The following is a 13,956-nucleotide window of genomic DNA, read 5'->3' on the forward strand; positions in this document are numbered from 1 at the left end:
AAGTGCACGGACAGCACTGATCTTTCACCTGTCTGGACAGTTTTCTGCCATATTCTCTGTAGCTTGGCCTCTAGTGATGACGCTTTAACATGGACATGTAACCACTGGATGCAGTGGTGTCTTCAGTGGTGTCTGCTGCAGCAGGTTGAAATGCCATAGCTGGAGGGCAGGATACAGTGATCATCCAGGGGAACTGGGAAGAGGCGGTGCAGCAGCTGTGGGGGGTTGTTATAGTGAGCTTTTTTTTTTTTTTTGGGTGGGCAACTCCTTTAGTAGAGGGGGTCCTGTGTTCAGGATGCTCATCTTTTGGTCAGAGTGGAGAGGGCGTCACATTCTGGAGGATGCGTACTGTGTAATGCTTTAAGGGAACCTGGGAATGATTCTGCAGGCAGGAGTGGGTCCCATTTAAAGTAAGCCCCCTAGTTTATGGTACCTCACTCATCTGCTCCCCGCCGATTTGATCTTGCACCCTGTCTCTATTCAACAATCTTTCGGTCCCCGGCTTGATAACTTCAGACCAGGGTACGAATGGGAGTCACGTGTGCCAATGCAGCCGATGACTGGCCCAGTGGTGACATGTCCCCAAGCGGCATATCACTGCTCGGTCACGTGCCGAAGATTATAAGATTGCCCTAATAGAGTCAGGGTGCAGGACCGGAGTGGTGGGGAGCAGGTGAGTGTAATTGTATCCGTATGTACCACCCGCTAGGGGCCTACTTTAAAGGTGACCTAATCTTAAAATGCCTCTTTAAGGCAAACAAAATTTGGCACAGATTATTTTTTGGATGAGGCCCTCCAACCCCCGCAGTGATAGATGATGTTGGGGGAAGGAAAGATCGAGCTGTTAAAATATCAAAATCCAATATCTTTTTTTCTCAGGGGAGTTAAGTTGACGCAGCGGGTACATAGCAGTGGCTTCTTCTTCCTTCCTCACGAATTACACAGCAATTAAAATAAATAAGCATTACCACACTGTGATATCCAGGCACAGCAGTGGGACAAGCCTGTAGTAAGCATTAGGCCTCTTGCACACAAACGTATTTTTTTCCGTTTCGTTTTTTTGCGTTCCGTATATGGATCGTATATGGAACCATTCATTTCAATGGATCCGCAAAAAAAACGGAAGGTACTCCGTATGCCTTCTGTTTCCGATTTTCAGTTTTTCCATTCTGTTCAAAGATAGAACTTGTCCTACTATTGTCCGCATAACGGACAAGCATAGCCCTGCTCTATCAGGGCTTAGCTGTTCCGTTCCGCAAAAAACGGAGTGCACACGGACGTCATCCATATTTTTTGCGGACCGCAAAATACTGAAAAAGCCACACGGTCGTGTGCAAGAGGCCTTAGTCAGGCATACAGTGGGTCCGCAATACATGAGCACCGGCCGTGTGCATTCCGCATAACGGATTGCGGACCCATTCACTTAAATTGGTCTGAAATCACAGAGATGCGGAACGGAGGCACAGAGCGGAACCACACAGAAGCACTACAGAGTGCTTCCGTGGTGTTTTTGGCCATGCCTCCGCACCGCAGAAAAGTAGCGCATGAACTACTTTTTTGTGGTGCAGACCATCGGATGCGGATCGCGGACCCCATTCAAGTGAATGGGTCCGTGATCCGCATGTGGCTGCCCCACAGTCTGTGCCCGTCCATTGAATAGTGCCCTGGAGACAGTCACTACTTTGGTGTGTGATGTGGTCTAAGTAAGCCCATTGAAGTCTTATGGGTTCATGAAAACCGCTGACCCAACCCATTTGGCGTCAATGATTTTCATGGACCGTTGGTAGGAGATGCTCTGGAAACTAATTTTCAGCCTAGCAGTGTCCGTGGTATCCGGATGACACACAGAGGGCAAAAAACAGGCTCACAGATCAGTCACGAACATCTTCACGAGTGAACCACTAACCATCTTGTCACGGATGTTATCACGGAAATGGACCCGTGAAAGAGGCCGTGCTGCGCAGTCGAGTCATGGTTGTGATGCGGCCGTGCTGCGTTTGATTACCAAGTGGCTGTTCAGTGGGTCTGTATTGTTAATGGCCATGCGGTATTGAAGGTGTCACGACCGCAACTTATGGTCATACGCTTGGATATCCCAAATCAGATCTCGTCTACACAGTTATTTCAGTGTAGATTACACATGCTGAGGCAGATTTACTAATCCTCTAGATGGTGTAAGATTTAGATAGGCTGGGGGTCATTTTAGATTTTTTTTTTACTGTAGCTTTCGACATAAAAATAGTCGCTGGTCCCCTTTTTGTCTAGCTGTGCAACAATATTCCTGTGTTGAAAAGTTTTGACAGTTGGCCTGGACGAGAGTGGAGACATTTTACCATTTCATGGAAAAATAAACTCATTTAGGCTAGGGCTACACAACGACATGTGTCTCGTGAAATTTTGACACGACAATTTTTATAATGATAGTCTATGGTGTCGCACTGTGACGTGCGACATGCTGCGACTGTGACGCGACAGTCACAAAAAATGTCGGAGTGCGACACCATAGACTATCATTATAAAAATTGTTGCGCGACATTGTGCTAAATCAATCTCGCGTGACACATGTTGCAGTGTAGTTGTGCCCTATGGGTCGCGTGACCACTGCAAGCAGCGTTATTGTGTGCGGCATGGGCAACTGAACAAAAACAAAAACCATGAAAGTCAATGGTGGCAGATCCGGGGTTTTTTTGGACATAAAAAAGCGGATCTGGCGCCCATTGAATTACAATGGTTTTAGTGGCGGATCCGTCATGTTCATTTTCTAAATAATACAACCGGACCCGTTCTGAACGGATGCAGCCGGTTTTATTATTCAAACAGATGCGTTTTGCTGTGGTTTTGAGATCCCCTGCTGGATCTCAAAACCTTTCAGCAACTACACAGATGTGAAAGTAGCCTAATAACTTGATGGCAGTAGCACATCTCTAAAAATTGGAAAAGGGGCAATAAAAGGCTGGAAAAGTAAGTGATTCTAATAGAAAACAGCTGGAAGAGCAATTTGCTAATAAGTCACATGACTGGGTATAAAAGGAACATGTTAGAGAGGCAGCGTCTCTCAGAAGCAAAGATGGGCAGAGGTTCACCAATCAGCGAAAAATTGGGTCTAAAAATTGTGGAAACATTTCAGAAAAATGTGTAGTGTCTTTGAATATGCCACCATCTACAGTACATAATATCTTCAAAAGATTCAGAGAATATAGAGAATCCATGTGCGCAGTGGACAAGGCCGACGGTCAATATTGGATTGACGTAATCTACAGGCCCTGAGGCGGCATTAATTAAAAACAGACATGGTTCTGTACTGGAAATCATTGGGGCACATTTATTAAACTCGCCTTTTTTTTAGGAGTAATAAAGGACTGGCATATTTGAAATGCCTCACATTTTTGATCCCTTAATAAATCAGCTTAATCGTATTTGGTTTGAGTGCTCATTAACACGACAGTAGGTATTTTGCGGTCGACAAAGCACGGATCCGCAAAAAAAACAAAAAAAACGAATGACATCCGTGTGACGTCCGTGTTGCATCAGTTTTTTTTTTTTTTTTGCTCATCCAATGTAACAATGCCTATCCTTGTCTGCAAAACGGACAAGGATAGGACATGTCCTATTTTTTTGTAGAACGGACTTGCGGACATACGGAAACGGAATGCACACCGAGTCATTTCCGTTTTTTTGCGGACCCATTGAAGTGAATGGTACCGCATATGGGTTGCAAAACAAACGGAACGGACACGGAAAGAAAATACGGTCATGTGCATGAGCCATAAGTCTGACCTCTAGTGGTTGTTTTCTTGTAAGACAGGTTCATATTCACTAAGACTTGTCTCTTTGTTTTGCACATGAAAAATTGCACAAATAACCGGAAACAAATTGCAACTCTGTCTCTTTCAATGCAAAAAAATTGCACATGTTCCCCATCAAAACAGATGAGAAAAAATAAGCCTGATCACGTGTGGAATAGAAATAAGACTGTTTATGTATCTAATTCAGGCGCAATAAAAGGCGCACCAACATAACTATATTGGAACTAAGGCGAAAAGCAAAGACAACTCAAAAATTTGTCCCAAAATAAGGGCTAATCTACATGGCCGTGACTGTTTTGCGGTCCGCAAAACAAGGATACTGGCAGTGTGCATTGCGCATTTTGTGGAATGGAATGTCCTGCCTTCTATGGAACTGTCCTTTCCTTGTCCGTAAAACGGGCAAGAATAGGACGTGTCCTATTTTTTGTGGGGCCACAGAATGGAAATGCGAATCCGGACAGCATACCTGTGATTTTGCGGCCCTATTCGAGTGAATTGGTCCCCATCTGACCCACAAAAAAATTGGATCAGATGCGGACCAAAAATATGTTTGTGTGCATGAGCCCTTAGACAAGCAAGGCGAAAATGGCTCTTAAACTGGTGCTAAATCAGAGCTGAACCCGGACATATCCCCCTTTTCACCCAGGTAGGCGCTCCAATGTGAGCATCGAGCATTTCATGCTCCGATGCTCTCCTTTCCCCATGTTCCGTACCGTAACTTCGGCTCATCGGAGCCAATACATTTTAATACTGTACGGAGCTCCTGCTCTATACAGTATTAGAATTACGTTTTATGCGAATCGACTTCGGATGTTCCATCCGAAGTCGATTCCCTCATCCCTATTTACAAGCTTACACTGCTAGGCGGAGGCTTCCATTTTAAAGGTTAGGGCAGCACTAAAGACCGCCCATTTGTGCCGGTGACGTCACCAAGCTCACTGCTAGGTGTTAGCCTCCACCTAGCTTACCCATAGAGAGCCTAGGACGTCACCAGATCTCCAGAAAAAGCCTTTGGCCTGTGCGATTCAGCACCGTGCAAAGGAGAGCATCGGAGCATGCTCATATGCATGATGCTCACATCAAAGGACCTGCCTGGGTGAAAACAGGGACATGTCCGGGTTCAGAGCTGAAGCCCTTTAAGTCTTATTTGCCAACTGTGCTATCAACAAATGCAAGTTAAGGCCTCTTTCACATGACCGTTTTTTTTTTTCCGTTTACGGGCCGTTTTTTGCGTTCCGTATACGGTCCGTATACGGAACCATTAATTTCAATGGTTCCGCAAAAAAAACGGAATGTACTCCGTATGCATTCCGTTTCCGTATTTTCCGTTCCGTTGAAAGATAGAACATGTCCTATTATTGCCCGCAAATCACGTTCCGTGGCTCCATTCAAGTCAATGGGTCCGCAAAAAAAACTGAACACATATGGAAATGTCTTCCGTATCCGTTCCATTTTTGCGGAACTATCTTTTGAAAATGTTATGCCCAGCCCAATTTTTTCTATGTAATTACTGTATACTGTATATGCCATACGGTCGTGTGAAAGAGGCTGTATCATGCAAAGAAGAAGCCATATGTCAGCACGATCCAGAAACGCTGCTGTCTTCTCTGTCTTCTCGGTTAACCCCTTGATGATATGCACAGAGATTTAAAAAATGTTAGATTTGAAAAACAAAAAAATAATGCATATATTTTCATTCTACAATGATAATAATCATGCACTACATCTAATGTAAATTTCAGAGATTCTGCAAATTGCAGCATGCAAAACTAGGTGCAAAGAACTAGTGATTTAGGCCTCTTTCACACGAACGTGTGCGCTCCGTAGCCGTATTGCGGACCGCGTTTGCAGACCTGCAATACACGGGCACCGTTCCATGTGCATTCCGCGGAATGGTGTGGAACGGAAGCACGTAACAGAACCCTGCGGAAGCACTACTGAGTGCTTCCGTGGGGTTTCGTCCCGTACTTCCGTTTTGCAAAAAGATAGAACATGTCCTACCTTTTTGCGGAACGGCCGGATTGCGGACCCATTAAAGTGAATGGGTCCGCGACACGCTGTGGCTGCCCCACGTTGGGTGATCGTGCATTGCGGCCCGCAGCACGGCCACGGGGCGCACAGAGGCCTTACAATGGGAATTTAAAGTGCAGATAACTGGCCTAACGTGTCCGCAGACATGGGCTTCATCTGAAGACTGTGAAAATGTCGTACCTCAGGAGAATTTCACAGTAATAGATTTTGTTCCTCACAAACGGGAAGGCTCAGCGTGAGGTGCAGATTTCCCCTGGCAGGCTAACCCCAATGTCTGGGAGTTCTGCACTTTTCTTTTTTGAATCAGATCTTTTTTATTAAACATTTTACAGTGTAAATACACATTTTAACACATTGTAAACAAGGATGACATAGAAATATACTGTCCATAAGGCTAAAAACAAAAAGGATATCAGCCTATGTGTAGTAATTAAGTACCCAACCGACCCCCCCCCCTCCCTCCCTAACCTGCAAAGTACAAAGGCACATTTTTAAACATTTCCATTTAGACGTCGAAACGACAGCCATAAATCCCATAATTTTCCAAATTTCGCTGGGCATCCACGCTTCTGATATACCATCCGTTCATAACTTAGCATCGTGTCAACCGCACTTAGGAATTCGCCTAGGATTGGCGGCGCTGTCTGTATCCAATGCAGAGCGATTAACTTTCTAGCAACATATAACATTCTACCTATAGCTATTTTATGTACCTGACCTGTGGCCAGTTCAGAGACATATCCTAACACACACACTTTAGGGTCAGAGGGTATTCGTACCTTGTAAACGTCCTGTATTGTCTGACGTACCAACTCCCAGTATCTCCCTAACCTCTCGCACGTCCACATCATATGCAACAAATCTGCAGAAAGAGTTCTGCACTTTTGGCTGTAAAATGCACTGTTCATTTTAGACCAAGCTGTTTCCTTAGATTTTTGGATTTGTCTGTAGCAGAGACATTGGCAGGTTGTGAGAGCCCTGACCTTGATGTGGCTATTGCCGGTGTTATATTATATGTATCCTGCACGCTGCATGTCTGTGTTTGGAGCTTGTGTGAATTGACCAAAATATATTAGACAAGGAATACAAATAGTTATCAGACGCACAGGTTGTAAGGCTGGCCATACACTTTGGAATCTAAGCCTTACAACCTGTGCATTAGATGGATGTTGGGTGGACAGTTTTCTGCAGGACTGCCTCCTGACTCTCGCCCAAGACAGATGATGAAGGGAATAGGGAGTAGGTTATTGTTCCGTACTTCCGTTCCGCAAAAAGATAGAACATGTCCTATCTTTTTGCGGAACGGGCAGATCGCAGACCCATTAAAGTGAATGGGTCCGCGATCCGCTGCGGATGCCCCGCGGTCGGTGTTCATGCATTGCGGCCCGCCATTTGCGGGCCGCAGTACTGCCACGGGGAGCACACATTTGTGTGAAGGAGGCCTTAAAGGGGTTCTCTGGGCTTTTAATATTAATGTTAGGTCGCTAATATCAGATTGGCGGGGGTGCCGAGTGTCAGTCAGCTGTATGAAGGGAAGGCACGGGCAGTGTACACGTGCCATCTGACTTCTCATTTCCTGTTAGCTGCTGCTATGTCTATGGCAAAGCAGCAGTGAGCAGGAAGAGAGACGGCACGTGCACGCGCCTCTGCCGGATCTCTTACCGGAAAAGTTAAACCCAAGCGTTAAAGAAGCCATAGCCCAGGAACTCTGGTATTATAAGGGCTGATTTTCCGCAGCAGGGTTGATACAGTCTCAGCAAAGTGGATGACATTTTAAATGATCTCGTCCACAGTGCACACTTCAAAAAGTTTCCACAATCCAGTTCACAATTTGTTGCAGATTTCTAAAGAGGATTTCACCTTTTTCATTGCAAAGGTGAAAATATGTGGCAGATCTGTAACATTTAGGCACACGACCGCAAATCGCGGATCCGCAAAACCCTGATGGCGTCTGTGTGCGTTCCGCAATTTGCGGAACGGCACGGTCAGCCTTTAATATAACTGCCTATTCTTGTCTGCCAAGCGCGGACAAGAATAGGACAGGTTATATTTTTTTTGCGGGGCCGCGTGAGGGAGCAACGGATGCAGACAGCACACAGAGTGCTGTCCGCATCTTTTGCGGCCCCATTGAAGTGAATGGGTCCGCATCAGAGCCGCAGTTTTGGCGGACCAAAACAACGGCCATGTGCATGAGGCCTTACACATTGCCATCCACAGAACAATCTGCAAACTCCCTTCTCTCTGTGTATTCTTCTCTGTGACCACCTGATAATGTGTTTTATTTTATTTGCCAGCTCCTCTTAGTCCTAGTTAATGCTAAAGAAATACATTTTGAAAAAGTTGTTCCTCATAGTAAAAGCCTCATTATTGTAAACTGTGCTTCTATTTCAGGTTATAGAAACGTTATCCAAACTGTCTCATACGCCCATCGCACTGTCGTGTGGAATAAGGTCAGGTGGCTTCCATCTTTACTCTGAATCAAAGTTTGAAATGCTGTTCTTCCCTTGCTTTCTAACAAGTGCATGGCTTGTAATTATAGAAATATATATACTGTATATAACATAATGTATTTTTTGCCCTATAAGACGCACCAAGGTTTTAGAGGAGGAAAATAAGAAAACAAATATTTTTCATTAGACCTCAGCTCACACTCCCAATCAGACCCCCGATGTTAATGAGACCCCCCAATTACAAGGAAGGACATGGCCGTATGCGAGTAGTCTGAAAGTAGGAGCAGGTTGTAAACTGAATATCGGGGGGCCCGAATATGAATGAAGGAATGAAGATTGCAGCCTGAAGCTTAGTGCATCCTCTCACATATGTAAAATCATGTCCAGCATGTCCTCAGTCTTTTACCATTTCTTCTCATCCACTTCATTGATAAATAGTTGTGGCGGTATCACACCTTACATTATTGGGTTCAATAACCCTGAGTACAACTGTGCTTAATATTATAACATGGGCAATGGTTATGAATATTTTATTAAGGTTTAATGTTTGCATCCATTATGCAGCACTACAAGAAAATCTTTGAATATTAATTCTACAAGAAAATTCTTGTTATTACAAAGATGAGACGCAGGAGAAACATCCTGACAATCCATCCAGAGAAATCCATTAGGAAGTCAAGTGTATATTAATTTAACCAATGATCACAACGATAAATTATTCACTTGCCTCTCTTCTGGGCGGTAGAGCGGTATCCTGGTATCAATGAAATTTACACTGACAGCGAGAAAGGGGATATTCATACCTGTTTAGGAATAAGCTTATTTCTTACTTGATTGTATTACCTATATTTATATCATACTTCTATTATTTTCTGTTGGATTGTATTTTAATAGTATCAAGGATATGAGTCCTTCGGAAAACGACAGTGCATTCTCATAAAAATGTACCTTAAAATGTAGGAATATGAAAAAATTAGAAATTCCATCTTGGCGTTCCTCAGCAATATCTGTATTTGGAAAAAATGGATGACGATTAACGTGCCGGCCGTTAGTGTCCCGATAGGGTTGTGAGCCAGCTTGCCTAGAGCCATAGACAGCATGAAGTTTTGCTCATAAGTTTACATGCCCTGGTGATTTGGCCTGATAACATGCACACAACTTGACACAAAAGGGTTGCAATGGCTATTAAAAGGTAACCATCTTCACCTGTGAGCTGTTTGATTGCAATTAGTGGGTGTGTATGAGGTCAATGACTTTCTTGACTCCTGACAGACCCTTGCATCTTTCATCCAGTCCTGCACTGATGTTGTTTGGGTTCTAAGTCATGGGGAAAGCAAAAGAATTGTCAAAAGATCTGCAGAAAAAGGTAGTTGAAATAAAACAGGAAAGGGATATAAGAAAATATCAAAGGACTTGAGAATGCCAATCAACAGTGTTCAAACTCTAATTAAGAAGTGGAAAAGTAGGCGTTCTGTTGAAACCAAACCATGGTCAGGTAGACCAACTAAACTTTCAGCCACAACTGCCAGAAAAATTGTTCGGGATGCAAGGAAAACCCCACATATAACTTCAGGTGAAATACAGGACTCTCTGAAAGAATGTGGGGTGGCTGTCTCAAGATGCACAATAAGGAGGCACTTGAAGAAAGATGGACTGCATGGTCGAGTTGCCAAAAGAAAGCCATTACTACGCAAATACCACAAAGTATCCCGCTTACAATATGCCAAACAGCACAGAGACAAGCCTCAAACCTTCTGGCACAAAGTCATTTGGAGTGATGAGACTAAAATTGAACTGTTTGGACACAACCATAAATGCTACAATTGGAGATGAGTCAACAAGGCGTATGATGAAAGGTCCACCATTCCTGCTGTGAAACGTGGAGGTGGATCAATGATCTTTTGGGAACGTGTGAGCTACAAAGGCACAGGAAATGTGGTCAGAATTGATGGCAATATGAATGCAGTAATGTATTAACAAATACTGGAGGAAAATTTGCTCTCGTCATCCCGGAAGCTGCACATGGAACATACTTGGACATTCCAACATGAGAATGATCCAAAACACAAGGCCAAGTCGACCTGTCATTGGCTACAGCAAAATAAAGTGAAGGTTCTGGAGTGGCCATCTCAGTCTCCAGACCTCAATATCATTGAGCCATTTTGGGGAGACCTCAAACGTGCAGTTCATGCAAAACAGCCCAAGAATTTAGGGGAACTGGAGTCTTTTTGCCAGGAAGAATGGGCAGCTTCACCCTCTGAGAAGATAAAGAGCCTCATCCACAACTACCACAAAAGACTTCAAGCTGTCATTGATGTTAAAGGGGGCAATACACGGTATTAAGAACTTTTGATCAGGGTCATTTCGTAGTTTGTGTTGTGATTATGATGTAAAAAGAGTAAACCCAGTTGTTTGACAATAAATGGCTTTAGCCGACCACTAACCATGAGTAACAGAAAAGTTTTTGTGTTATCACTCATATTCTCTGAACAATGGTTAAGAAATAAAAATTCTGCAAGGGTATGTAAACTTATGAGTACAACTGTATCTGCCCGGTATGTCGCAGCTTTACTGCAGAGCATGTACCACTGTATGACTAGGAAGATTCGCCGTTCTGAAGTTCGGCAGTGGATGCCGTACAATTGGATGACTTAGATTCTGATTCACTTTTATTGAAGGGGGAAATGATTTATTAAAGTGGAGACTGTGTGCTTGCTATTGAAAATTCTAACACGTCTCCTGTTCTTTTACTCAGGCCGTTTCCAACAGAGGAAAGTGTGCAAGATGAAGACATCTACAAATCATTGCCTGACTTAATTGAGTATGTATTAACACCCCTCTAACTATCCATCCATCAAATAATCACTATTCCAACCATCCATCTATAGTGTCTGTCCATCAAACAACCATTCTTCCGACCATCCATCAACAGTGACTATCTTTCTTTTTCCAATTTATGACTTCCAAAAGTCCTATACTGTATACTTTTAAAGGGGTTGGACCATCCAGGACATTGATGGCCTATACCTAGGATACACCATCAATGTCAGATAGGTGGAACGCTCTCCTATCTAGAAAATGGGGCTCCTGAAGTGAAGGAGAGCACACCACACATGCATGGCCACCTTCCATTTATCGCTATCGGAGTTCCAAAAATACCCGAGTGAGCGTGGTTCGCTATTTTCGGAAGTCCCTTATCAGTGAATGCAGGTGGCAGGTGGAAATAGGTGTGGGTCCCACATCTGGGACTTGCTCCTATCTGACATTGATGGCATATCCTAGGGATATGCCATCAATGTCCCTCATGAGAATATCCCTTTAAGGCCCCATACACAGTAGTGTATTGTCAGGTGAATTGGCTGACGTTCTAACGTGTATGGGGGGCACCCGACTCTCCCCTAACAGATGATGTCAGTACAGAGAAGAATTTTGTGAAATTAATCAGGTAATTAGAATAGTTCAGTGGATAAACGACCCTTCTAGTAACTACTGAATAGCCTGTAATATTATTACGCTCCAGAAATACATCCAGGCCCCTCTTGAACTCTTTTAGTGAATTCACCATCACCACCTCCTTAGGCAGAGATTTCCATAGTCTCACTGCTCTTACCGTAAAGAATCCTCTTCTAAGATGATGAATAAACCTTCTTTCCTCAAGACGTTGTGGATATCCCCTCATCTCGGTCAGTCCTGGATATCAATACTTATTATTCAATATAATAAAGTTATTAGATCTCCCCTCAGTCGTCTTTTTTCTAAAGTGAATAACCCTAATGCTGATAATCTTTCAGGGTACTGTAGTCCCCCCATTCCAGTTATTACTTTAGTTGCCCTCCTCTGGACCCTCTCCAGCTCTGCTATGTCTGCCTTGTTCACAGGAGCCCAGAACTGTACACAGTACTCCATGTGTGGTCTGACTAGTGATGTGTAAAGTGGTAGGACCATGTTCTCATCACAGGCATCTATGCCCCTTTTGATGCAACCCATTATCTTATTAGCCTTGGCATCAGTTGCCTGACACTGGTTGCTACAGTTAAACAGGTTGTCCAGGGTACATATATTGATGACCTGTCCTATTGATGATTAGTCATCATTATAAGATAAATGGGGGTCTGACATACTCTAAAATAGTGTTTACAGTATATAAACTGAATCCAGAGAAAAAGATCAGAAACTGAAACAAAAGTCTACAACAGTCCAAATAGTATAGTGTTTACTGCACATTAGTACTTACTAAGAAAAATACACAGGGCCCAGAAAGTATATTCTTTTTAGTCCCTGTCCTCGTGTCTGTCTTGGTCTGCGTTGTCTTTCTACTGCATTGAGATTGTTGATATCTTGGTTCGCATGTTCGCAGACGGTATTTCATCTTCACAGAGGTGGTCAATAATAATCAATGAGTGCTCAGCGTAATTATATTTTCTCCTACAGTGAGTCCGGGATGGAAGAAGATAATGAGTTGTATTATGACTGCGTGTACAGGGAGGATGAAGCCGATGAAGTGTATGAAGATCTCATGAAGGCCGAGGCTGCACTGCCCAGTGTATGAACAGTAGGAGTAATGTAGTAGGAGTCTGTCGCCAGGACTATCAGTTGCTCTATAGGAAATATATCAGCTGGTATTATAGCACCCACTGAGTGCTTCTCTGAATGCTGCTTTAAAACACATGCTGTATATTAGATAAAGGGCACCTGTTAGCAGATTTGTACCTTTGTAAAAATGATGTTTTAATGTATGCAAATGAGCCTCTAGGAGCAACGGGGGCGTTACCATTACACCTAGAGGCTCAGTTCTCCCTGTAACTGCCACATCCTCTGCACTTTGATTGAAAAGGCCAGGCAGGTTTGATGACGTTTACACTGTCTGGCCCTATCAATCAAAGTGGCGAGGACGCAGCAGTTGAGGAGAGGTGTAATGGTAACGCCCCCGTTGCTCCTGGAGGCTCATTTGCATATATAAAAACATAATTTTTCTCAGCAATGCGGGCACATATGAACATGGGACCAACACAGATGCCTTCAGCTGCCAAGCGCACATGTAACAGGTCAGCCAGTGTCATAGGTACAAACCTGCTGACAGATGACCTTTAAAACAGACTAAGACCCAGTGAAGACGTCTTCATTGTGTAGGATGTGTAATGCAGGTGCTGAGGAGGTGAACCATGACACAAAGATTCACAGAACACCAAAAAATAAATCTCTTTTTCTCATAAACGTCCACGCCCGGCCCCTGGCATAATGCAGGGTTTAAACCATAACCAGGTTCCAGTTTCTAAAGGCCAACCCTCCATATACTAATAGGCTGGTGTAGTAGTGGGAGTATTCAGAAGGCCAACCCTCCATGTACTAATAGGCTGGTGTAGTAGTGGGAGTATTCAGAAGGCCAACCCTCCATATACTAATAGGCTGGTGTAGTATTGGGAGTATTCAAAAGGCCGACACTCTATATTTCCAGCCAACATAAAGTCCATCAAACATAAGTGTAGCTTTCTTTAGCTTGAAACAAACAGTTAACAGAAATATGCTTTACTGCAGCATAAAGTCCAAAATAAAAGTCTTTTTTCCTTTTGGTAATAAAGCACAGTTCACACCTTGTGAGGTCTTTGTTCTCACCACACTAGAGTTATATGGTTTCTCCTGGTTCACAGTCCTCTGAGTCAGTAGCACCA

At 43.7% G+C, this 13,956-nt stretch overlaps 1 protein-coding gene across 2 annotated transcripts in view; it reads left to right on the plus strand.

Annotated features, from left to right (window-relative positions):
- The window catches only part of VAV3 (vav guanine nucleotide exchange factor 3), a 259,355-nt gene that overhangs the window by 88,595 nt on the left and 156,804 nt on the right, over positions 1-13,956 (plus strand). For both annotated transcript variants that reach the window (XM_040408568.1, XM_040408569.1), the window contains exons 3-5: positions 8,229-8,287; positions 11,043-11,108; positions 12,719-12,830. In XM_040408568.1, coding sequence (XP_040264502.1) covers positions 8,229-8,287; positions 11,043-11,108; positions 12,719-12,830 — 237 coding nt within the window. The remainder of the gene's footprint in view (positions 1-8,228; positions 8,288-11,042; positions 11,109-12,718; positions 12,831-13,956) is intronic.

The sequence above is a fragment of the Bufo bufo genome, chromosome 9 (genome assembly GCF_905171765.1).
Source record: "Bufo bufo chromosome 9, aBufBuf1.1, whole genome shotgun sequence".
Lineage (NCBI taxonomy): Eukaryota > Metazoa > Chordata > Amphibia > Anura > Bufonidae > Bufo > Bufo bufo.